A 26,242-nucleotide genomic window follows, 5' to 3' on the forward strand; every position below is an offset into this window, starting at 1 on the left:
TTTATTGTAACTTAGCTCCTGGGGGTATTCCTTTGGACTGCCTTTGCTGCTTCACCCAGCAGCACAAAGCACAAACACAACATTACAGAGAATGAATGTTAATGTGTTCAGATAAATGCACCTGTGAAACACTTGCAGACGTGATGGTGACACACACCACAGAGGAATTGGGTTACCATGTGCCAGCTGAGCTGCGTGGATGATTCTGTCTGGATGTTCTCAGCCTGCTGAAACTGCCTCTGAAAATCTTTTCAACTGTGATCACTCAATCACTGAAAAAGTAGCTCCTGCATGAAGTTTTCAAAGCCAGAATCCGCACTGATGGTGGAGTCTTAATTCATAACTCATCTGCTGGGATGGATGTGCTCCAGCCCTCACTTGGAATGCCAAACAACAGACTTAGTGTTGGTTGGTGAAGCAGGGGCAGAGTTAGAAACAAAAAAACCTACCCAATTTCCCCATGATGATTCCCATTACTCTTTTTATGTTTCCTGGAGACCAGATTTCCCAGGACAAGAAAAGAATGTGACCATCAACAGAGGGAAGGACGTTCACTGCCACCACTCAGGGAATTTGAGGCTTGCTCAAGGGACTCCCCAACCAGCAGGAGGCTTAAGGGGGATGGACAAAACCTCACTGACTTCCTGAAGGATGCTGAAGGAGACATTTTCAGTGTGCAGGGACACCTGAACTGCCTCTGGGCCCTTATGGGGTAAAGGCTATTTGGCCAAGGCGTGTCACCATGACTTGTTCCAACAAGGTGAAGGCATGGGCAGCAGCCTGGGATCACCCCCTGGGAAAGGGGGTCACCCCTATGACCTTCCTGAATCCCCACTGCTCATTCCTTCAGTGCCCCTCTCCGTCTTCTGCCTCCCCCTAATCCAGCTGTTTTCCACTTTGAAAAACAAATCCAAACAAAAACTCCTACCTCTCATGCACAAAACAGGATGTACAGGAAAGTAAAGCATTTCTGATTTCCTTCTATGGATCAGGACTGGGGCTGTTCTCTTGACTTTACATCAAAAGCTAATCCTCCCACCTCCTCCTCATAGACAGGCAAGTTCTCCAGACTCTTCCTCATTACATAAGGCACATGCATAATCCCTCCCCTCCCACAGAGCATCTCAAGAAACACAATCCTCTGCCTCCCCCTCAATCACACCAAGTCTAATCCCAACACTTTTGACATTCCCAGCTAAATAGCCATCAGTACAGTGACAGCAAATGGAAAGAAGCACAAACTCTGCACATGGTTTAAACCACAGCCTCACAACTGATTCTCTCGGTTTTCCACTCAGCCTTCATGTTCTGCTTCATACTTGAAATTTAAAATTATTTTTCTATAAAAATTCTGTCTTGTCTTTTACTTTTTCTCTGTAGTTCCTTTTGTGAGGGATGAGAGGGAGACAGGGTGGTTTTTATTAGTGAATAGCAGATTTTGTTTTGTTGGTGGCATTTCATGGCCATGTTTCAGAAACAAGTTCACGGTAAGTTCAGAGGAAAGGAATTTTCAAAGAAAATCTAGCACAAAGCACTGCGAGGAATGATATGGAAAGTTGACAAAATTATCATAAACAATGAAAAAAACAATTAAGTGTGGGGAAATACTGCATCAGTATTTATCACATTGTTAACTTTTCTTATGGAAAATGCTTTATTGTCTGCAGTTTCTGAAAGAGATCTTAACCCAGGCTATGGAAGCAGAATGCTGCATATATAATGGGTTTGAAACATATTTTTTATATATATGGAAAAAAAAAAAGAAAATGGCAAATATGTCTGTATGAGATAAGGCTTTCAGAACAAAATATAATACATGGAAATCCTTTCTTGAAGTACTTTGTGGTCTTAAGGAGGTAGGAAACTTGAAACAGTTACAGTAAACACAAGTCTAAACAAGGTGTGAAAAATTGGGGCAGAGGCAGAAACAAAACCTGAAGTAAGCAGTTAAAAGAAGTAAGAGAAGTGATGTCTTACATGGTCATGGCTAAATCTATTTACAGCTACTTTAAATTCCATTTAAGAACTCAGTTGCAAATAAACAGACTATGTCTATGCCCAGAATTTAGCAAAAGTAGCTAGAAAAGGAAGAGCAAGTGGAGAGACAGACACTCAGAACTCCTAGTTCTAATTCCAGGCTCCCTGTATTGAATTGGTGGAGTTGTACCACCTCTTAGACCAGTTCCTAACCTAAATAATGGCATGATAGCATTTTCCTCTTGAGCGCGCCATCAAAATGAATTAACTACATTATATTTACTAAGGCTCCCTCACTGTCCTCCTGCAAATCTGTCAAGGCTCCTTACTTGCCTTGGTGTCTACAAAGGCTACCTTGACTGTTGGGCAGCTGGTGTATGAAGAGCCCAGCCTATTATATCTATATAATAGATATATCATTAAATCTATTATATAATGCAATTATACATTACAGAACAATTCGGTGCAACAGAGGCAGAGCACAAGACCATTGCAGCTGTTACCAGGGCACCTCCATCTATTCTCTCTGGGCTCAGGTTGACTATTGACCAGATTCAGCTTTGTGTGCTGTACTGAATCTTGTGTGTAGTTCGGTTTTGTTCCAAGGGACCAGCCTCTGGTTTAGATCCTTGTATTTCTCTCAGTGCTCAGAGTATCTGTGGTGTGTTTCAGCACAGGAAGTTCTGCTTTGTTTTCCTCCAGAGGAATCTAGTTCAACACAAACAAAAACCATTCTTCAAACCAAGCTGACATATGCTAAGTAAAAAAGACCAGGGAGATTTTCTTCGAAACCACAGGAGTGGTCCCAACCAAAATGCTAAAACAAAAACACTAGTAACCCATGCTGACTACTATAATTTTTCTTTATGCATTCCCTCTATCTCCTGGTTGTTTTCTTCATTAGTCTTCAAGATACATTAAGGTTTTACACCATGTAGGTTTTTGGTGGTAAAGCCACTCTGAAAATTGCTCCCGGCTGCAGTTTTCAAGGACTCACAAGCAGCTGCAATGGCACAAGATGAAGTGCAAATAATTGATGTGCAAAGGCAGAAAGAAACCTGTATTTATAAACTAGTTTCTCCACTGCACTGTGAAGTGGTTTAAGACAGTAAACTTTTGGGATGCAGTCAGATACTGTGTTGAAGAATTCTTTGGCTTTGTCTGTACTGGAAAATTAAGTTTCTAAACAATAATGCATTTAAGTATTAGTGTTAATAATTTTTCTTCTTTTGCTGGTATATTTTATCTTCCAACTTTCTTTCTGAAAGGACATTTTACCTATGGATACAAACTCTGTTGCAGGGCTTTTCCCATCTGTTGAAGGAACAGATAACAAATATAACTATTAACAGTATTGTTAGCTATGTTCTATTTTGTAAATGAAACAATTACTTGGATAGTGACTGTATAAAAGATATTTAATGAAAGGGTAGAGAGTATTTAGTAAGTACAGAAAAAGGACAATTCCTTAATACAAGCCAAGCAACAATTTAAGTAGCAAGACTTCCATTTTTTTGTTACTGTGCTTTTAATTGCAAGAGGTGTCGACTTCCATTCTTGTGGAGAAATCAGTCAGGAATCGACAATAATGAGGAGTATATTCAAAAAGGTTACTTCAAGCACCAGGAAGCTAATCTTCTTTGGTTATTCATAACTGCTGAAGAGATAAAAGCTTATTCACAGAATAATTCAGAGCACCTAAGCTAAACACTGTCTCTGAACCACCTTCCACCCACATCCTTCCCCACTGAGAGAGGAACAGATGAAAGCCAGCCTTAAGTTAGTCTTTTGGAATAACCCCTGTTTGTGAACAGCATTTCCATATACTTCATCTCTTTAATCAGAGGGTTTAAAACATATTGTTTTATTTTGAACTGCAAGTGCTTCAATTTTGTCAGTCAAATCCCACCGAAATATTCTCAGACTTTAACACTTCATTTGGCCTTGCCATTAAAAATGCTTCAATAACTGTAAAGTAGAAGTATTTCAGCTTTGAGAGGTATTAATTTGTATCCATTTGCAGAATAATATGATTTAATTTACCTATATTCTTGTGTACTCCTGCTACTGATATTCAGCTAAGGTTCTCAAATATACTGTTTCAGCTTAAGGTAAATCAGAATTGACGTGATTACAGCCAGATTTCAGAGATACTTTGCTGTTATTACCTTGTAGTCAGTCCCTGTGGATTGGCATTTGTATAATAAGTTTATGGTTAAAAAGTGTCTTAATACCTTAAAAATATTCCAATGCCCTGCACAAATGTTGTTTTAATATGTTGTACCTTAAAGGTAGAGACAATGAGCAGTAAAATCTTGGAGGTGCTGCTGGTGGGAGCACTGTGCAAAAGTTGAGTGGCCCTGTGTTAACAGGGTTCACCCAGCAAACTCAGTGATATGCAGTCAGCAATTAGGTCTTGGAAACACTATTTTTTAGTTTGTTTTGATTTTTGGATTCAGTTACTTTTGTAAATAAGAATAAATTATCATGTTTAAAGTAGGTATTAAATTAACCACTCTTAATCTCGTAGGGACCTAAGAAGCCTTAAAAAGAAGAGGAATTGTAAAAAGTATTTTACTTTCATGTTTCTAATCATTATTGTCTTTCTTGCTTCTAAAATCAAACCAGTTTTTCTCACCATTTCTTGAGAATTCAGAACAAAATATTTTCAGACCAAAATCCTTGTGTGACCCAGAAACATCAGTACTTTCCAAAAATACAACGACATGCTAACCTATTAATGCAAACCTGGTGTATTACCTGCATTTCACTAAATCACACGAAAATGGTCCATTTGTGGCAATCTCATTGAACATGTTGCCAAACTTCCTTTATTAGAGACATTCACAAGGAAAAAAACCTTCAATTAATTATCAACTAATCATCTCACTGTCTAATCAGATTGTTTGCACTACTTAAAATAGTTAATGGTTCTGCAAGGCATGTTTTTTTCCTATTTATTTTTTTATTTTTATTTTTATTTTTATTTTTATTTTTATTTTTATTTTTATTTTTATTTCTATTTCTATTTCTATTTCTATTTTTATTTCTATTTCTATTTCTATTTTATTTTTAGTTTTATTTTATTTTTATTTTTATTTTTTATTTTTATTTTTTATTTTTATTTTTTATTTTTATTTTTTTTCTATTTTCCATAGACAATACAGGTCCAGTTGACTTCCAAGTCTTCTGAGAGACTCAGTACAATACTGGTTTGCCAAATGACTGAAATGATTGAAAAATTTGGCCCAAAGTGTCCATCTCTGTATTTCTCCCACAATGTATCAAGCTTTCCCTCCCTTGAATTAATGGCAGAGCTGAGCTTTTAATGCATAGCCTTGGCTTGATTTATGAGGACATTTAAGGAATGTGAGGTCACTCAAGCCAGCAAACCAGCTGGCCTCCATGCAACAGGGTACAACAAATCTTTAGGAAAAAAAAAAGTCTCCCTGGGCTTCAAACAATTTATAAAATAAATCTTTTAAATTTTACTTTAGAACACATAAATAAAACTATATACTCATGTTTGAAAATGCAGACCTATTTTAAATGGTAGCCACAGATGCACCAGAGAAAATAGGATTTTTCCCTGGTTTGTCCTCACAGAGCAGTACCCATAGTCATGGCTACTTTATTACCTCTAAAAACAAGCATCTAAAGGAAACAGACTCCCTTTAAAGTAAAAATGAATACAACTTTGTCAGTTCTGTGATATAACATCATTTGGAATGGAGGACAAAAAGCCTTTCCGATACCATACACCAAGTTGTTAATGCTGCTGTCTGCAAGGTTTTATTCAGGTGAATATTGTACAGACACTCAAGAGACACTGGTGCCACCAGCTCCAATACATCACTGCACTGGCACTTTGTGAAAAATAAGAGTTAATCTATAAAGACCACAGGGCAGAATAGAGGAAGCCAGTATTTATGGGATCCTCTGCACTCAGTGAAGAGAAGGAGACATAGTATGAAGACAACATCAGTTTTGTACTTCTTTCAATACAGATTTACTTGAAGTATTCCAGTGAAGTGCAGAAACCTTACAGTAAATTTGCCTTAGTTTTTGCAACACCCTACTAAGACAACAGTCAGAGTCTGCCAGTTTCCTGATAAATCAGCCATACGTGGTCAGCCACTCTGGAGCTATACATTGCCATTCAGGGAGACAGCAGAAGAGGTCTAGACAACCCTGCTTCTCCTGGGACAAAGCACTGCAAAGAACATACATATTTACACAGATCTTGTGTTGTCAAATATTGTGATTTTGCCATGAGATTCATAGCAGGCATTTCTCTTACAGTTCTGTTCTGCTTATTGGAGAATATCAGCTCCAATTTAACAAAGAAATGGAGCTACAAGCTGTGATGCTTAAAAAAACCCACCCTTGAAAGTGTGAACCCTGACAACTCCAATGCAAGAAAAATATAGAAGGGGATTGGTTTTGGTTTTTTTTTTATCTCACAATTTCTAAATGATTTTGTGGACTGCTTCAACTGGTAATACTCACACAGATGGGTTAAACGTCATTTTGCACTCTGAATTAACTTCCCTAAAATCTGTTCTCCAAGCCTTGTCACTCACCTGAGTAATCCTCCTGGTTTTAAATGGGCCTCCATAAGTGACCAGACTAGTTTACTTCTGCACGCTGATGAGCGTTACGTAGGAGGTGCCGATACTCCCACATCCCTTTAAAAAGAAGATTAGGCACTAAGATAAGTGAAAACTTCTGTTCAAATTGGCTCAAATCCTTCTCCTATTTAAATTGGTGGCAGAACTCCCACTTACTTCAAAGGTCCAGGACAGGCACACTGTATTAATTAGGACAGTGCAAAAACTCTCATTACAAAACTGAAGCGTGTGACGCTCACCTGATTTAAAACAAAACAAAACAAACAAAAAAAAAAAAAAAAATAACCAGCCTTGGATTTGCATCTCTGAGAACACTGGGCACTAAGACTGGGGTACAGAAGTCCCAGGCATTTTGGATTTTGAGCTAAAACAATGTAAGAGTGAGATATGTTTATTCATTACTCATTTTTTATAAGCTTGAAAGTAAGGCTCTTTTACAGCAGGTCTGAATTTGTTGTAATTAATGTAAATGAGAACAAAACTTGACCAAACAGCAGGTCATACTTGCCACAGCTCTCCTTGCACTGAAGAGGACTGCAGCTTTTTAATTTTAAAGGAACTTGGGCCTTTGCATATCTCTCTGCAAAAGGAAAGAGCCCCCTTAGCAGGATGTGAAACTCCAGTGTTGCCACATCAGGCTCTTCCAACAGCGAATCCCCAGTGTGGGGAAAGTAGAATTAATTTAATTTATCCTCCTGGCTCATCCCCACTCCTAGAAAATGGTGACATCAGGCTGGTCCATCTGAAAATATCCTCTCTGCCACATCAATTAAACCTGAGAACTGCACTTGGCAGGGCAGCAGCAATGCTTGCTCAGTCCTGACAGTGCAGGGGCTGAGCCCGAACTGCTGCTCCCCAGACCAAGTGGTGACACATCCAATTCAGCCTTTTTCTGAAGAGATCGGGGAGCAAGCAGGCTAATGTCAGGCTGAATATTTTTAATATTTATAATGAATAAAATTATATGCTTGGAATGCAACATTCAGCATAACAGCATTAAAAGCTAAATTTTTATTTGGATTATATTCATGGTAATAATAAGGAATGTAGGGGGTTTTTTGTGACATAGGTTAAAGAGTCTGTAACCTCTAATTTGACAGGAACTCTATTATCACTCTCTGGAAAATTAGACAAGATAGAATATTAAGACATCCAAAAACTGACACAAATAGAAAACTAGGTCTCTCACTTGCTCCTCTTCCTTTAAACAAGGAAGATGATTATATGCTGTTTGACATTCCATTTTCAGGGCAACTAAAGAGATGCCGGGAGTCACACTTCATTTATTCTTCCAAATGCCACCACTGAAAAAAAAAAAGTGTTGGTATTTGAAGGCACCACACTCCCACAAACAGCGGCCAGAATTAACCTTGTCTTCCTGATGGATTCATTTGTGAAGTCCCTCAGTTCAGTTTCTCAAGATGAAATTAGAAATACCCTCATGGCTGAGTGTAAGCACTTAAAGCACACACACTACATGGTGGGCCAAAACTCCCCAGGGTGTAGCCTCGCTGAACTCATTGTATTAGACAAGTCAAGGGGAAGTATGTTCTTGTAGAGATTTCCAGCCTCAAGATATTTGGATTTGCTTAAGGTTAGCATCTGAACTTTTACATAACTATTCTCACTGAACCTCACAACATTTTGAGGTTCACAACCGGCTCTGAAGCTAAGAGCAAAAAAAAATTACTTTTACAACTCTTTCATGATTCCCAGTAAGATGTTTTGCTTTACAGTGTGAATAAAACAATGTTGTTTTATATCTTGTCATCTCAGTGAACAAAGGCATAATGCTGCACACATTTCTGTAAACAAACAAACAACCCCCCCATGTTTTTGCTGGAATTTTATCAATACAAACTAGGCAAAAATAAAATTCAATTTTTGAAAAATATACTCAAAGCTGACACAAAAAAATCAGAATCATTAGTGAGTTTTTTAGTCTGTTCTTACTCAGGCAAAAGTCCCATTGAAATGAAGCCAATAGTACTTCAAAATCTGAATACTGTTTCATTCAGCTTTTCAGCACCAAGATGAAGCTTTAGTTACAACCATCTGTCATGGGTATAATCTCATAGCACTGATACCCATTTCTCTTAAATATAACCTTTCTTCATAAACTCTTTATCTACCTCTGGGGTATATACAAAGCTTAAAAAATACAAATGAAAAATCACTATTTTCACTATTATTGTACATGAACAATAACAGAGCCTTGCAGTGTAATAAGAATGCTTCCCAGATAGCTTATCAAGGCTGAAACACACACTACAATACAGTATGTTGAAGACAGAGATTAAGACTTGTTTTGGCACATCTTGAAAGAACGTATGAACCAGAGGGATGGTGGAGAAGAAGACAATGTTGTATTTTTAGATTTCAACACATTGTGAGATTTCTCAAATGCAGTTCCTCCATCACCATTAAAAATCCACTATGTATGCATATTTGACTATTAATAAGATGAAGTTTACAATGTACTTTGATTGGGAAAAATCACAGAGACATGGAAAACCATGGTTAGAATTGTGTCCAATAACGAAGCATAATCATCCTCACGAGCTTGCATTCCTCAATATCCAAATACATCACACTGTTCTTGCTAATGTGTGACAAAAAGGCCAGAACTCTGGACAAAAATTGAGAAATAGGGGTTGATGGTGACTGAAATGAGGAAGCAGCACAGACACAGAACTGGCTGTCAGCTGTCACAGGTGTCATCCCAGTTGGGGCTGCATTTCTAACTGGGCTACTGAGACACTTCTTTCTCTCAGACCAAGCAGCTGGTTGTGCCAAACCCAACTATCCAAATGCCTGTGCAGCTCAAGGTATGGACAGAGACATTTCTTTGCCCTCTGGCCTGTCTGGCTGGAATCCATCCTGGTCCGTACAGCCACATTAGCAGGATGCTCTGTGCACCTGCAGTGCCAGGACACAGTAATTTAGTTTGCTACTTCCAGACTAGTCTGAGCATGCCCTTCCCTGCAGACATGCCCCTTACTGAAAAACAACCAGTCAAGATCAAAAGAGAAATTTCAACTAGTGTTATATTAAGTGCTATATTGATTGGCTGTTTTTATTTTCACACATAAAATCCTAAATAATGTATTATCTTTCAGCATACCAAAATCTAAAAGTCATCACTAACTGCCCAGAAAAAAAAGCAGGACAAAGAGTTGTTCAGGGAAAAGAAGACTCTTGGTTTTTGACACATCTAAAACCTTTGACTCAAAACAGATCTTTTGCAAGAGTCATGATTTTTGGAGATGTGGAATGACTATACTGTTAATGATAATTTCTTGAACCTAAAGGCCTGGTTTTCATCTTCAGTGACAGCACAATACTAAGAGGTTGGTTTGGGATTTTTTTCAAGGAACATCATTTAGAAACAGACACTTCCAACTCCTCAAGATAAGCAGCTGCAAAAACAAAATGTTTTAATTTTAGAAGGCCGTATCAGACATTATACACTTCCTGAGGATTCTGGGAAGTGTAGTCTCCTAGCTTAGTTTTCTCCTAAAATGTAATAAATTTAAGACAAACCATCCAGGTTTTTTTGTTGGTAATCATGAAGCAAATATTGCCCCCTGAAATTATCTTCACAACTGAAAGGAATAAAACCAAGTGAGCCTATTCCTCTGTGTAAACAGATTATCCCCTTGTTTAAAATGATGAAGTTGTCTCTCCCTTTTTGCTCTAACATATAAAACAATACATCTTATCTATTTTTCAGGATACTGGCTAATATCTCCAGGGCTGGCTATCAGCTGGTTTTAATTTTAAGTTTTACATTAGGCATAGTGAGAGGGGGAATCTGGTAAGTGCCAAGAAGAGGGCAGAAAGAGAAAATAGGTCAGATAGCTTACAAACATGCCAGAAACAGAGACTAATAGTTCTTCTTTTTATTCTATAATAAAATTAATGTTGCCCCAGCAGCATGCTATTTGGTACATCCATCTAATCTATTTAACAAACAAGAAGACAAAGGATTAGCTGCAGATAGTACTCCTGTGTATTTGTGAACTAGTTTCTCGTAATTAACAAAATTGATGAGAAATATAATTTTGTTTTTACTTTCCCTTCATTTTCAGATACAAACATGCAATATTATATATCAACTGGAATAAAATCTGCTAAATGGATTATGAAACTACAAATCTATGATTTATTTATATGTTTAGTAACAGCATTTTCCTTTTTGCTGGTTCCTTCACGTACTTAAAATAAAGGGCAGAACAGGAGGAGATATGCACAATTTCACCCACCAAAATTTCATGTTAAACCCCACAATGTGCATGCAGCAAAGCAAACAGTGCAAAAAACATGAAAGGGGAGAAAACGCCGGACAACTCTGAACAAAAGCAACCTCAAGTACAAAGATATGAGATCTTTTTAAGACCTTTGCAAGCAGAGGAAAATAAGTGTTTCAAAATGGGGGCAAAGTGAAGAGGGCTCTTTATAAACACTGACTCCAAACCTCATCTCTCTAAATGCTCAAGTTAATTTTTCTCTTGTCACTGGGAATTAAGTTTACTTGGTCAATCAAAACTGTCTGATCCTCTGCAAGAATTTTCAGCCTTCAGTACAGTTTGTAAGCAGCTCTGCAGAACAGGCCCTTTGAAACTATAAAAGAAGATAGGGGTAAATGGCATTACTGCAGCAGGGAGAGTCTTGCAGAGAGGAAATCCAACAAAAGATGCATTATGTTATTAACAACAAGAAAAAAGCTCTATGATTTCCTCTTATTTCTAATATTTGTATTGGCTTGGTGCCCCAAAAAACCCAGTAAGTCCTCCTGCATCTCAAAATCTGAATGGAATTTACAGACAAAATTTAAAGACTACAGGTAAAATATTTTCTCTCTAAAAATACTGCTGCTGGCATTTGAAAATTTCTCTTCTCCCTGCTTTGCCTCACAGGCACAGTGGACAAGTGTGTTCAGTTTAAGATTCCCAAATTTATCATATCTGCTGCAATGACAGCATACTCACATGATGACAGTAGCCAAGATATCAGTGCTGATTCATATCTGCATGAAACTCACTCTTCGGTTCATAAAATTCTTCTTATCTTTTTGTTAAGTTTGAGGTCTGCTGGAATCTAAAAGCTCAAAGTGAAAAACAGCCTGTGTCTATTCTGGGGCTGAGCTAGAAGAAAAAACTGAGTTCCACAGCTTTCCCCCCAAACAGTAACACATTCAGTTTTATTTATAACTCTCACCTATTTTGGAAATTTTTGTGAACCTGGCCTGACATTCAAATTGGTAATTCAGCTTAAAACTAGGGAAGACTCCTCTCCTTTTATGTCTCCATACAATTGCTTTGAGAAGGTTAACAAACAACAAAGATATTAATAGCATACCATGACATGACCTATGAACGTCACAACATGATTATTACATTCTAAAAACCAGAGGTAAATAGACAAAATCTACTACGAGCTGCTCCTGTTCAGCAGCAAACAGGAGAAGGAAAAGATAGTGTCTACATGTTGGAGATGATAAAAGGTTCTGAAAACTGCAGTGTGACTTTGGCATGGGTGACACAGAGTTACCAAATGTTTTCAAGGGGGTCCCATCAGACCTTGGAGCTAACTATCCTCTCTCAAATCTGTCTGCTTCTTCCTTTTAATCTTCCCTTTCTGTTGTTTTTGCTTGAGAGAAAACAACAAGGCATGATGCTGTGGGAGAGATGCCAATACTCAGCTCCTGCTGAGAAGTGGAAAAAAAGAAAAAAGATGTGTCGGAGCTGGAGCTGCTGAATCCTGCTCACTTTGTGCAGAGGAATTAAACAGCATCTCCCTTCACTGCCTAAATAGGGCAAATTTGGTTTACCTGGGTGAGAGAGTGTCTTTCACTGAGGGTGTGAAGCAAAATGACGTGTGTTTGAGGTAGAAAGGGATGTGCCAGTTTAACTCTGCTGCTGCCCTAAGCAGCATCCAAGGGAGATGGGAATTGCTCTGCTCTGGGTGTCCCTCCACACCTGCCTCGACAAGGAGATGCAGCAGCTCCTCCGTGGTGGAACATCTCAACTGAGTCACAGACACACTTCTGACGACAGAAGGAGCAACTGGGTATGGACAAAAAAAAACCCAAAAACAAACTAAACAAACAAAAAATCCGTTTTGTCTCATTTTTGAGCAAAGATTTGAGATACTGTATAAAATGGAATTTTCAGAATTCAGCTTTCAACTTTCTCCACCTGCTTTAGTTTTTTAATACAGCATTTTTAACTGAGAGGATGACACAGGATACAGGAGACATCTGAACAAAGCTATTTGCTGTTTTCTGTGTCCACCACAGGGTGTGGTTGGGAGTTCAGAAAACTGGAATTTCTACTGCATGGCACAACTGCCATGAAGAACAAGCACAACATTCAGTATTTTAGTCTTAAACACTATTTTTCTAAAAAGAACCTCTTCATAAATTACAATAAAAATTAGAAATACTGGCCTCAGTCATGTACTATGAAGGCCTCAAATTGTTTTTTACATAGGAAACTAAACACCATGATCCATATAAAAAACCCTAGAGTGCACAGAGAAGTCAATTATTTTCTTCTAATCTGATGTTTCTTCATCTCCAAACACTGACTCAGAGTGTAAGTAATTATGAATTTGGGAGTTTTTGAAATATTACTGTGGAAAAACTCATCTTCTGTGGAAGTCCACAGCATCTGCATTTACATTCTGAGAATATTACCATTATTCTGTTCCAAAGGAGAACTGATCACCTTACTCTAAAACTGGGTCCTTTCCAAGCAGTGAAAAGCAGAAAAAGTGATTGTGATGCCTAGTCAGAAACAGACACACACACACAGAGCTCAGAACTAACATTTTCTTTTACAAATCCAGGCTAAGACAATAGAGTACATCCAAAGCCATGAGCAGCATCCTAATTTTTGGGGCACCTCCATGGGCCAGTGTCCAGGCTCAAGCAATGCCAAACTCCTCCTCCCCCTCCACAGGCATGGTGACAATTTGCATGGATAAGCAAAAGTATTCAGCAGCTGCTGGATTTCACATCCAACTTTTCCACTTCCCCCCTCAGTCCCAAGGCAAGGCCACAGCAGAAAAGAGAGCAAGTCAGACAGCAGCATCCCACGGGCCACCAGCTGGACTGCTCAGAGTTATTCCAGCTTTAAGAGGGGTTTCACATCTTATTGTTTATGTAGGAAGTTACATCCTTCCCTCTCTCCTGTCCTTCTTTCTCCCACCAGTTATTCATTTAACTTTTTGGAAGCAAACAGAAAAGGGAGCCAAGTACTTGCAGGAAGGGCATCTACCATGGAGATTTTGTGCTCCCTCTGACACTCACCCCAGCAGCAGTGTAAGGCTCAGATAACAGAGCCACAGCTCAGCCAGGCTCTTTCACCTGGATTGCCAGTGAGCTCTGAGCTTCAAGGCTGGCAGCTGAAGTCACATCCCCCCTGCATGACACACAGGGACACAGGAGAAAGGATTTTCCCTCTGAAGACCTTTCCCCAAGCCCTCTCTGCTGTGAGCCACGCCGTGGGAGCAAAGATGTCTATCCCCAGGGATTTGCACCCTTCCACACCTGACTATCCACGATGGGATGATGGCTCTGTGGGAGGGGGGCCCTGATGCCAGAGCTACGTGTCATAGAGATGGGAGCAGAAATCAGGAAAAAAAAAAAGTTAAATACATTCCCTCTTTCTCATGCATGTGCAAGTTATTTCTCCATTCTGCAGCCAATATACAGGCTCCAGAACTGCAGTTCTCTTCACACTAGTTCAGCCCTCCTTTCCAAAAAGAAAGAGCCTTAATTTGAAGCTCAGTTCAGTCAGAAAAGAAAAACAGTCCTTCAGCTGCAAAGATTTTCAAGCCATATGTAGCACTTTGGGCTTGGAGTTTTTCCTTGCATCGCTTACCCTGTGCCTGGTCAAACATTTTATCTCCCTTGACTTTTCCAGGCCTCTTCCTCACCAGCCCACCAGTTTGTACTCACATGCCTGTTTTAATGAGCCTTCCTTATATCCCTCCCTTCAGACCAAGCTGTTTTAATATTTCTGTTTTTTTCATTTCTTTTTACATTCTAAGCAACTACACAAAGTTAAATAGCAATTATTTGCAGGACTAGTAAGAAGAAACAAAGTTTCTCAATGTTTTCACAATGAGCATCTGTCTATTTAATAAAAACCAAAACAACACGTTGACTGTAAGACTTACCTTAAGTTTTGACCAAGCTATGCAGGAGAAATCTTAACTTCAGTTAATCATGCAATATGCAAATTTCAAGATGATATTTTAGCTGATGTTTAATTGAAGCATGTGGCAGAAAACCTGGCTCACAGCAAAAAGCCAGCTTGCCAGGAAGGCTTCTGTGCCTGCTAATACAGAGATGCAGACAAAAGAGGTATCCGAGGTTCTGCAAAACCTAAATGAACAGACCTAATTTATCTAAGTCCTTGACAGCCCACACAGTACAAAGCAGAGGTCTTAGGGCAGCAAGAGGGGGAAGTCTTTACAAATACAGCACAATTTTTTGCACCTTTGTATTCTGCAGATGGGCCGTATCGCTTACAAAGGTTGAATGCTTTTGACTAGGAATGAAGAATACCACTGTAGTCATTTTAATTTGTTTGCCATTAATAAAACTGCTTAAAGCAATCCTTGCTTTTGCCTGGTTCTCCTTTGGAGCCTCCCATCCCAGCACGCTGCCACTCTCTATTTTACACCTGTTGCATAATCTGCAAATATCAAACTAAGTCGAGAGAGCCTGGGCAAAAGGGTACTCTGCACACAGTTCCCAGTGATTCCCTGCCTCATGGAATCTGGCAGGCCCTTACACACCCCAGGGACAACAGAGATTTTGAAAAGGGGGTGGCTGTCCCCCTTTCTAGATGGTTGCTAGTGTTGGAGACTGCGTTCAATTTATTTATCTGGGGGGTGAGGAGAATATGTCAGGAAGAAAGAGCGAAACAAATTCCTGCTTTTTAAAGTGCTGTGAAATTGTCTGAGGAAGCTGGAGGTTAGCACCATTTCAAACTGTTGCTGCATTAGTTTTGCTTTCACTGTAGAACACCATGGGGTAAAACCTTAGTCCTCCTCTGGAAAAAAAAACAACCAAAACAAACCTATACTGGTATCATAAAAGGGTGGTGGGGAGAAAAATGACAGCCACTGGCCTGCCCTTTAACCTTTCTAACAGAGCTGGTGGCCGCAATGAAGCTTAATCAATGCAATGGAAGTGACATTTCACAGTCAAATCAAATTAAATGGAAATGAAAGGAAAATCTGAGGTCCAACCTAAAGGCTGTTCCCTCTTGCACCGAGGTCATTGCCATGGCAACTAAATGCTACAAATGTGTAGAGTAAATCCTTAACAAATCTGTAGAAAGCATGTCCAATTGAATATGATAGTTTCTGTCACTGTACTTTGTACCTTTCAAAGGAAAGGGAGACAATAAAACAAAGCACATCTTAGAGCCCATGTAGCAGAAAAGAAGTTCTACCATCAAGTACAGGGTGCAGCAGTGCACTTAATCCTCCTCCTATGCTCGAACATGGAGAAATTGAGCAGCTTTACCGTGAGACAGCAAGTGGGGAGCTATGGACAGAGACCATATTAAGTGGATTAGGGCACGGTGTGTTACATTTTTTAGTCTTGCTTCAACTGGAAGGGCAAACACTTCCTTGTGTTGTTGCAAATGTGTTTAATCGAGGTTGAGAGCAATTCCTACTGCAGAGTGCCCATGGGTTCCATCATCCCACCCAGCTTCAGCGTGTGCCTCCCTCACCCTTCTGCCCCTGCCTGACATGAGAAGGCTGCTTTCACAGAGAAGCTGGGATGGTGAAGGGCTGATTAGAAAAAAATCAGCAGCTGCTAGAAAAAAATCAGGGATGCCCCCACCTTTTTGCTTGCAGCGCTTTCTGTCCAACTCCAAGGCAAAGGGGCTGGAGCGGCTGTCCCCTGACCTGCCTACGGCACTCTCTGGGCACAAAGGCTGCTGGAAAAGGGGACATGAACCCATTTCACCCCCTACACACTCCAGCATCACGGGCAGCCCTCACCCCTATTCTCTGCGCGTCAGCTCTGACTGACACATGGGCAAACTCCACACCCCTCCGTGCCCCTGTGGAGAATTAAAGGTAATTACCAATTCCTACTGCCACTCAAGGCGTATATTTCACTCCTCAGCCTAACAGCTTCTGACAATGAAGGGCAATTTAAGAACCACATCAAAATACAACAGTCGCACGCTCACACTCGCTCTGCTATTTAATTTCAACATTTCCACCTGTGTAAGCAAAGAGATGAGGAGCGGGAAAGGCACTACACAGGATAGGGGATTTTTCTTTTCCTTGCAAGACGTGGAAGACTTTTCACACCAAGCTGTGACCTTCCCCAAACTTGTCATTTATCTGAGCTGCATAAGGTGGCAACCATTATCATCTTCTTGAGCACAGTGAAGTTTTGATTCGGCTGCAGTCATGCAGTCACTGTGCATTACGGGAGATCTCCGGAGATTCCGTGCCCTGGGCCAGCACGGGCTGGGATTACTGCAAATCTGATCCGAGGTGACATCTTCTACTCAAATACAGACGGCCCCGGGACATCACACACCTTCCTGCATGAATAGCAATACACACTAATGAACTAATTTCTGGGGGGAAATTGTTACTTCCTGAGTGGGTGGGGGAGGAGGCTTCCCTGACACTTCAACCAGAAAAGGATTCTGGTTTTCTTGCGATCTTCTGCTGGGTTTTTTCAGCTTTTACAGACGGTGCTACTTCACGTGGCTGTACACAGCATCTTCAGCCCAAGCCATGGACTCAGGATCTCTGGGGAAGCATCTCACACCGTGTACATGAAATCACACACACCCCTCTGCAAAGGAACAACAGAGAGTGTCCACACGCCCCACCATGCTCACAATTACACCAAAGGAAATAAATTTACTCTGAAGTAATTCTGGTATTATATTCACTCACTATTGCTGGATATTCTAATCTAGACTAGCCAAAATCTTTTTTATCACACATAACAGTGATATTTACAGATCATTTCACATTTCTTTTACCCTTTAAGTGCTGCCGGATGCTTGTGGTCATTTATTTGTGCTCACATGAGTTGTAAATGCACTCAAAAAATTTGGCTGGCAGACCAGGCAAGATGGTTATGCTGGAAGAGTAGAAGTGACAATTTGCTATAAAATATACTCTGACTCAGACACAAAAGACCACGGAAAATTTCCTTTATACTACCACTGTTGTGTTTTTTCTTGAGCTTCCATGGAAAGATAAACTGAAAAATACTTCAGAGGACCAGGTGGATCAGGAAAGCAGTAAATGAATGTATGGAGAGGGGAGATACAAGTGCAAAGCTGTAGGCAAAAGCACTTGGTGCTGAGACTAGTGTTTTACATACACAAGTGGTTCCTTGAAGTTGCCCATAGAAATTGTTAATACAAATAGTCATTTTTAGAGGGTTTATAATCTAGAAACCTACTTACTCTCATGGCAAGTCTCTGTGAAATGCAGCTGGACTGGCAGTCAGGTGAACACTATCACTCAGGTCCCATCAGAACATTTTCCCAGAGTAAAATACAGTGTTTAACCATTAGGTCCTTAATCTTTGCTTTGGGTTAAAGGAAATGCAGAAGCTTTGACATAGAATGGAACATCACAGAACAGACCCAGGGAAAAAAGAGTAAGGAAAAGTGAAAGACACTGAATACATAAAGAGATGAAATGCTGGGAGGAGACCCCTATTCCTATAATATCAACACTCCTCACACCCAGTTTTTCTTACTAAGAAAGAAAGGAAGACCTTCGGGAAGGAACAGCTAGTGAATGATCTACACAGACCTTTAGAATTATCTGAAAGGAAAATATTTAATAAAAATCTCACCTTTGTTACAGAATTCAGTGTTAATAACAAATACAAATTTTGAAAAAAAAAAAAAATCCTGAATTTTTACATAAATATCTGTGGGATCTTCCTTAATATGCCTTGGTCTTGCCCTGTTAAAAGAATGGAGTATCACGAAAAGCAGAATCTGCAATGTGATGGACAGTGACAAGCAAATAAGGATTCCAAAACAAATTGTATGTATTTTTTCAGTACCGTTTGATACATATTTTCTCATGTTATTTCTTTTATATTATTTTTGAGATCTAACAACTGCTTTTAATAAGCAACTGTTATTGCAAACATATAATTATACTAGGCCACAATCCAACAAAGCACTTAAAAGCACAGATTAAAGACACTGAAAACAATGGGATTATTTATGTGCTTAAGGTTAAGCATCTGCTGAAGGACTCAGATGGATCAAAGCCCCATTTCTATTACATCTACAGACAAAATATTATATATGTTAATTAAACGTAAAATATATGTAAATTAACCAGCACATGAAAAATAGCACTTGCAGAAATGTTTTTAACCCTATATAATTTGTAATCATAGAATATTTCAGTTAGTCAAGATGAAAAATAAATGCTAATATCAACCATTTTATCACAGAGTAACAAATTCCAGGAACAGAACAACTACAAAATAACTTGCCATGAGAGACTTCTCCTCATAAACCATCTCCTGAGTAAGTATTTCACATTCTGAGGCAAAAAGGAGAAAATAAAGAGGCAGAAAGCACATCTCATTTACCTTCAAACTTCAGTAATTAATGTAAGAAGTTGATTTGTTGCTTTTTTGTTTTTTTTTTTTTTAATCAGGGTAGTTTTATTAGGAAGATCCACAGATTATTTGCAGGTAGTGACTAATAATCCTATTTTATCAAAATATCTTCCTTTTTTTTTTTTATTGAACAATTGTTCTTGAATTAAGGATGAAATGGACAACAGTGATGAATTTCATTCTCTCCAGAATTATTTATTTTGTTATACCCTTTCTTATTTTTTCTTCACTAATAAAAAACCCATCTTGACTAAAAAACCTTGCAAATAATTGTTTCCACTGTAAATTACTGCCTTTTGTATTGACCATTTTAAACAAATAAAGCAACTTTTATATTTCAATTTAAAAAAACCTAGAAAAGGTGTCTTGATAAAGTTGAAAATTTTCCATTTTAAACATTAGCCTTAAAAAGCACTATTTGATATAGAAAGACAAATTACCATTTGAAAATTACTTTTACCTGATGTTTCTTTCTAATTTTATAGTGTTAAAATAGAAAAGTCCTTTATTTTATTTCAGTACAATGTTGTGACAGATGAAACAAAAAAAAAAAAACTTTCTAAAAATGATTCTCCACTGGAAATCCCAAATATATTTAATTTCTCTTTAATCTGGAAATTACAACAGTTAAAAAAATGCCATTCAATCAGAGTAACACTAAAACTTGCAGTATGTTCAATTTGTTTTCATATTCACTTTTTCTGATATTTCTGTTTTGGGTTGTTTGGTTTTTCCCCCTTGGAGCAAATATAATATTATTACTACCTTAATCGTCCATAATAGCAAGTTACATTTCCTTCAATATTTTAATATGAAAATGTGTATGGTTTAATACTGAAATATAACCACAGGAAAAAGTATTAATTGTCTTATGTCTTTAAATTAAACATGTACTTGGAGAATTATAGCCAAGAATTACACTCAATACAAAGTTTTAAATGAGAGTAAAACCCATAAAATGGCCTGATCACACCTTCTTTTAATCAAATTTATGCCAGCTCACTGACTTTGCTTATGACTTGACTTCAATTTTGATTTTCTCTATGCAAATAAGGATTTCACTTGAATCCTTCAATAATGACCAACAGATAAAAAAGCACAGAAATAATGACATACCTGAATAATCAGCTACTCCTGGAAATACTGGGTCAATCAGTCCTTGTATTGGCATACAGAAGAATTTAACATAAAAATGGCTATCTAAGGATGTTGGGAAACTTCAATGATGGGGATATGTGCACTCCTAGGAAAGTAAATTCTGGAAACTACACTGCAGTTCCCAGCTCCCCAGTGGGGACAAGAACAGAGGATCTTCTGATTAATTCCAGCCCTACATTTTCTACATTCTAGTTCCAGTAGCTGTTTCGATAGCCATCAGAAGTTGCCAAACCAAACACAAAAAACAGACCTTTCTGACTTTCTGAAATTAACACCTTCCCTGCAAAAGTAATAGTCACAGTAATAAAACAGAAAGCACACGGAATTTTCACGTATTAGATGAAATGTTTAAATTAGTTTAAATTAGTTTAACGTGCTTTTCCATTTAGAAGGACACACTGTCATTCACTTAAGATGACAAGTCTACAGATGGGAATCATGCTATCACAGCTTTATCACCAATATTCTTAAGTTTTTTTCTTTCCAAACCAAAGCAAGGCTACACCAATGGATTGTTGTGGGCATCTCTATCCCAGACTTTATGACAAATATCAGGCAGTGATGGAGGCAAGGAAAAAACTGAGAAACTGGCCTTATTCTGCTTTGAAGGGATGACAGAATACTCAGTGCTCTCACGGCACTACGGAGTTAGTGCTGAAACATCTGAATGCAACTAGAGAAGTGCATCTCAACTGTTTTGTGTACCACAGATGTACTGTTTAATTAAGCCATCAAAAAAAAAAAAATGAAGGAAAATGGAAACAAGAGGATACAAAAGCGAGGGAAACTTCTTCAGCAAGTTAAAGCACTCTTAATAAGTAACAACATGACATTAGTCATTAAGAAACAAGAACTCTAAATAATGCATTCCAAACCTATAGATCTAAACCAGAAGATAACAAAGCCTCATAAATCTGTTTGTTCATTAAGTTAAAAAAAGGCAGACTTTGTGTTGCTATCATGTCAGCTGGCACCAAACTGTACGCAATTTAGTGCAACTACAAAGTGAAGCCCATAGTCTACAATGGCAGGGTTTTTGATCACGCTAATTAACAGCCATTTTGTTTAAAATAAACAGATACGACTCTAATTGCCTTTTTTACATAAGAAAGGGAAGATCTTAAAAGTGAAAGCATGCAAAAGGAAAGATCAGACAGTCGCCTTTCAGGCTGATAAGCAAACTCTGTGTGAAATGAGCGCAAATGAAGTTTGAAACACTCTGGATTGACAGCAGGGAGACAGCCAAGCAAGGAGGAATGGCTTCCAAAGCTGGGAATCCATGGCCACAGTGCCTTCCACAAGGAAATGCTCTATTTCAGATCCTTATTTTCTCTAGTGCTGCTGTCTCCTGGGCACCTGCCAGCAAGGAGTCTCCTTGTTTGCAGGGTTGGGTGAGCACCAGTGGTACCCGAGCCCGTGAAATCCCAGATGAGTCAAGAAGCCTGGTTGGGATGTCTGCACAGACTCTGACAGGACAGGGAAATGTTGTAGGAAAGGAAGGGAAGAAACAGGGGAAAGGCACACCAACCTCTGTGCCTGCACCTAAGCCCAGCAAAAGAGGGGACAAGGCAGCAGTGTACTGCTCCATGTGCCAGCTTCAGGGACACACAGACCATTCAGGGCCCTGAAAAGTCCCGCTAAAGCAACATGCAGGGCAGGGGCTGGGACACAATTCAGTGTTCTAGCTAACTTCAGTGAGCCTGCACTACAGCCTGGAGCTGCAGTGAAGATTTGGGTTTTTTCCTTTTCTGCCTCAGTGTTGATTACTTCTACTAGATGAATTACATTTACTGCCTTCCGAACCTAAATTCAAAGATGAATTTTTAAGTGCATTATAATATTGCAGAGTAAGGCAACGAAGTAAAAACATTACAAACTATTTATGTGGGAAAGTTCACTCACCTATCTCCCCACTAATAAAATTCACACTCCCCCTGCCATACAACCCCACTCTAGTAGGTTTTAGGATGCAAGCAAAGAATAACACCATTCAAAAATGCCTCTCTGTACTTTAAGAGTGTGAAATCCCCACACTCAATAACAAACACTCTGTTACAGCAACCTGCAGGATCCTTCCTCAGCAGCACAGATTCCTGCACAAAACAGCACATTCTGACTCTCTTCCACAGTATTTCAGAGATAAGAGCAAGGTCCTTGTTTTGAGGACACCACATGGACTGCATGTTTTCAGCATATTCAAAACACCACTGAAAGTCCCAAAATCGCAGTAAATTGCTCTGCTTAGGCACAGCAGGCCTTTATGGCACCGTGTTAATGGTACAGCAGGAGAGTGAGCTTTTGCAAGACCTGGTCAAAGATGTGGCAGCAGCTCTCACTGGAACAAGGGTCTGTGAAAAACCTCATCATTTCCCATTGCATCTGATGGATGAACTTCTACTTGCTTTTCCTAATGCCTCACACCACAATTTGTGCTGGGTACTTATTTAAAACAAGAAACAACAAAGATTTGCGTGTAACAAAGATTTTTCCCTCGGATGAAACAGACTGTCACAAGTTAGCCACGTTAATGAACATGTTGCTGTAAGAAATTTAGATACAACAATGAGAATCTGACAGCACAGATTACATCTCCTCTAACACTGTTTGTCCCTGCTCTTGCTGGGACTAAGGAGTAAGTGACTCTGGGACGCGCAGGAGAGCCAAGGCACTGAGCACACAGATCTGCAGGGTGCAGATGACCTAAAATTCCCATGAGGCACCACAACATCATTCACAAAGATTTTTCTGGTTTCAGCTGAAACTGTGAAGTAAAATTATCCTACACACATTTCTCAGAACTCAGCTTTCCAAGCCCAGTTTTAAACCAAACACTTCCAGCCAGCTTTAATGATAACTACATCAGAGAAGAATTTCATCACAAGAGCAATCTCGCTGGCCTTCAAATATTTTGTAATATAACTCTGAACATCAGACGTATTCCCTATCAAAAACAAGCATCAGTATATACTGTAGGGGAATTTCATTACTACTGAAACAGTACAATGTATTGTACTGCTGGCTGGGAATCTCAGATTAAATGACTTCAGCTTTCAGATCAGCAGCCAGAACTGACTACAGCTGGGCTAATTTGATTTAGACGAGGCCATGTTGTTGCTTTTCAAACATTAAAACCCCACAGAGCCATAAAAGACCAATGGTGGTGCTGCCCAGGAAAGAGCAGGCAGAAAGATGCAGCAGCTTTCCTAGCACAAACCAAGGTTGCCAAAATATTCCTTCAAGAAATACACTGTGGGAAATAAGACATTGAAAGGGAAGTAAGTCAGAGAATAAGGTGGATTTTGGCATTAACCTACCACTAGCATCAGGTCAGAAATGATATTGGAGAGCCATGAGTGACACACATGTGCAGCTGGTTTATCACCTCACCATGGCCAGAGTGATACTTTCAAATACAGACCATGTCCATGTATCAGCAGGTTATACACCGAATGTTAAAGGCAGTAATTAGTACAGCACCATTACTGGAAAAATTTGACACTTTTTTTTTTTTTTTACCAAAGGATTATCCTCACAAGGGAAAAATAATTTGGCTAAAATTACAACCACAGCTCCTAAGTGATGCTTGTGGGTCCCTTCCACCTTAGGGTATTTTATGGTTCTTCATTTTCAAAGTATCTATTTGACTTTTGAATCTAGAACCTACTAACTTTTCAATTTGACTTCAGTTCCTTCCGCCTAAGTCACATGATGAAAAGAAAATTACTTACCTAAGAGGGCAATTTTAGCAAACAGAATTGAAGTCCATAAAATAAATACAGAATAAGCACAAAACCTTTCACATTCTCTCCTCTACGTGTGTGTCTCTGTCCACTCTTCTCTCTTCCAGGAGATATTTTGAGGGACAATTATGCTTTAAAATCAGATGTTAAACTCTAACAAACCACTAGTATCAGCTGCACTTGTAAAAAGCCTTTCAGCAGCAATTTTACACAGCACAATGAAAGACAAACAATTTGTCTCCAAAGACCTGGCTGCCCTTCTTAACTTAATCATACTTCTTCAAAGTAAAACATAAAAATAACCCATCCTAATAAGAAAATTCCTAAAATTTAAGTTCTGGGGAAAAAAAGGTGTGGCAAATCTGGGCACTAAAAAATTTGAACTAAAAACGTTATTTGAAGAATTTAGAATTGATGTCATAGTTAAGTAGTACACCTTACTGTAATTCTGTGTCATGACTTCATGTTAAAATCAAATTCATAATTTACCTTACCAAGAAGTATAGCAGTAACTGGGAATATAAGTAGGATGAAAGTAAAACAAACTACAGGCAATCAATAAACAATAATGTATAATGTAATGTAGAATTTTTTTTGTAGATAAAAGCTTTTCAAAGAATTCTTCTCATAGTAGAATAAACACTCCATGGTTACTTTAAAAAAAAAAACCTAATATATGCTTGGAACTTTGCAGAAATTCTGTATCATGGAATTTGAAAGTTCTATAGAGTATCACTGATTTTTTCATATTTAATATCTTCCTTTGGAAAAACCTTTGGGTTTAGTGTTCATTCAAACCCCAAAAGCAGTAAATCATGTTTTCTTTCCAATACCTAAATAAATAAGAGGATTTTATTGAATGCAGAACAGAAAATGTGATTTCATGAAGTTACATTTACTACAGTGTCATCTCTGTCAGGTTTTACATCAACACTGGAGAGACTGTGCCTATTTCTGTAATGGCCATTTTCATACTGTGCTTGAATAAATCCATCTGGGTGCCACACCAATCATGGTACAGTTTCAGAAAGTGGAATAAAACCAAGTTAGTGCAGTTATTTTTGTCATGAGAAAACCCTATTTTCATCTCAGCACTACAGCTGAATACTTACTTAGCCATGACCATTGGTAATATGTAAATTGTTGGTGTGGAGAGACAAGCGAAGGAAGGACATTTCCCACCTATCCAGCTCATACACCCCGTGCTCTGAACTCAGTAAGAATATGAAAATAGCTATGGCACCGAGCCAAGCCATGCACTGTCACCAGTCAGGGCTTTACAGAAGAGTTTAACACGGCACAGATTTTTTACAAAGGCCAAATCATCACTGCTGGATTGTCTAAGTCCCACAGAGTTCTATCACACGTGCATCCAGCCAAAGGGGACTTCTCCATAGTTCTTATTATCTCCTTAATACACATACTGCAGCACTGCACTGCCACTTGTGCTAGGGGAAGTTTACATTATCCTTATCCTACTGGTGATATTTGCTGTCATAAACATGTTTTCTTCAGTTACACCATTCAGGCTGTATTTTCCACATAACACGAGTTTTTGGCATAGGACAAAAGGAACGCAGCAGTGAGCTTCAAGTGCACATACCAAATTCTCTCATGTCAACAGTGGCAGGATCAGCAACAGAAGCAGCAGGTTTCATTTGCAAACCAAGACAGTCAGATAAGCAAGTCATGGAAAAAGGAATTTCACTGTAAATAGTTTACTGGCATTATATTTCAGCTCAAAACTATTGCTTAGTGAGCAGTTTGGGTTTGGGGTTTTTTTTTTTTCCTCTTTTTTTTTTTTTTTTTTGGAAGGAGTATTTCAAAAGCGAATCTTTGAAGATGAAGATGCTGTTTTACACTGGGGAGCAGTGTCCTATCAAAACCTCACAAAAGCTTTCATGCACTATGTAAGAAAAAGGGAAAACACAGGCCATTCAAGACAGCTAGATTCAGAAAGAGTATAGCTGAATCAAACCCAAACCCCATAGCCTAAAATAAGTTAAATCACTGGAAATTCACCTTTACCTTTAGTGTTCATGATCTCAAGTGCAACACCACGATTCCACTCCAGT

At 38.8% G+C, this 26,242-nt stretch overlaps 1 protein-coding gene across 4 annotated transcripts in view; it reads right to left on the bottom strand.

The window, feature by feature from the left end:
• The window catches only part of LOC147653807 (uncharacterized), a 147,268-nt gene that overhangs the window by 69,924 nt on the left and 51,102 nt on the right, over window positions 1-26,242 (bottom strand). For 3 of the 4 annotated variants that reach the window (XM_086885470.1, XM_086885472.1, XM_086885471.1), the window contains one exon: window positions 6,561-6,665. The exons of the other annotated variant lie outside the window; for it this stretch is intronic. In XM_086885470.1, coding sequence (XP_086741596.1) covers window positions 6,635-6,665 — 31 coding nt within the window. In that variant the 3' untranslated portion in view covers window positions 6,561-6,634. The remainder of the gene's footprint in view (window positions 1-6,560; window positions 6,666-26,242) is intronic. 4 annotated transcript variants of the gene reach the window in all.

The sequence above is a fragment of the Cyanistes caeruleus genome, chromosome 4, assembly GCF_971803275.1.
Source record: "Cyanistes caeruleus chromosome 4, bCyaCae1.hap1.1, whole genome shotgun sequence".
Taxonomy (NCBI): Eukaryota; Metazoa; Chordata; class Aves; order Passeriformes; family Paridae; genus Cyanistes; species Cyanistes caeruleus.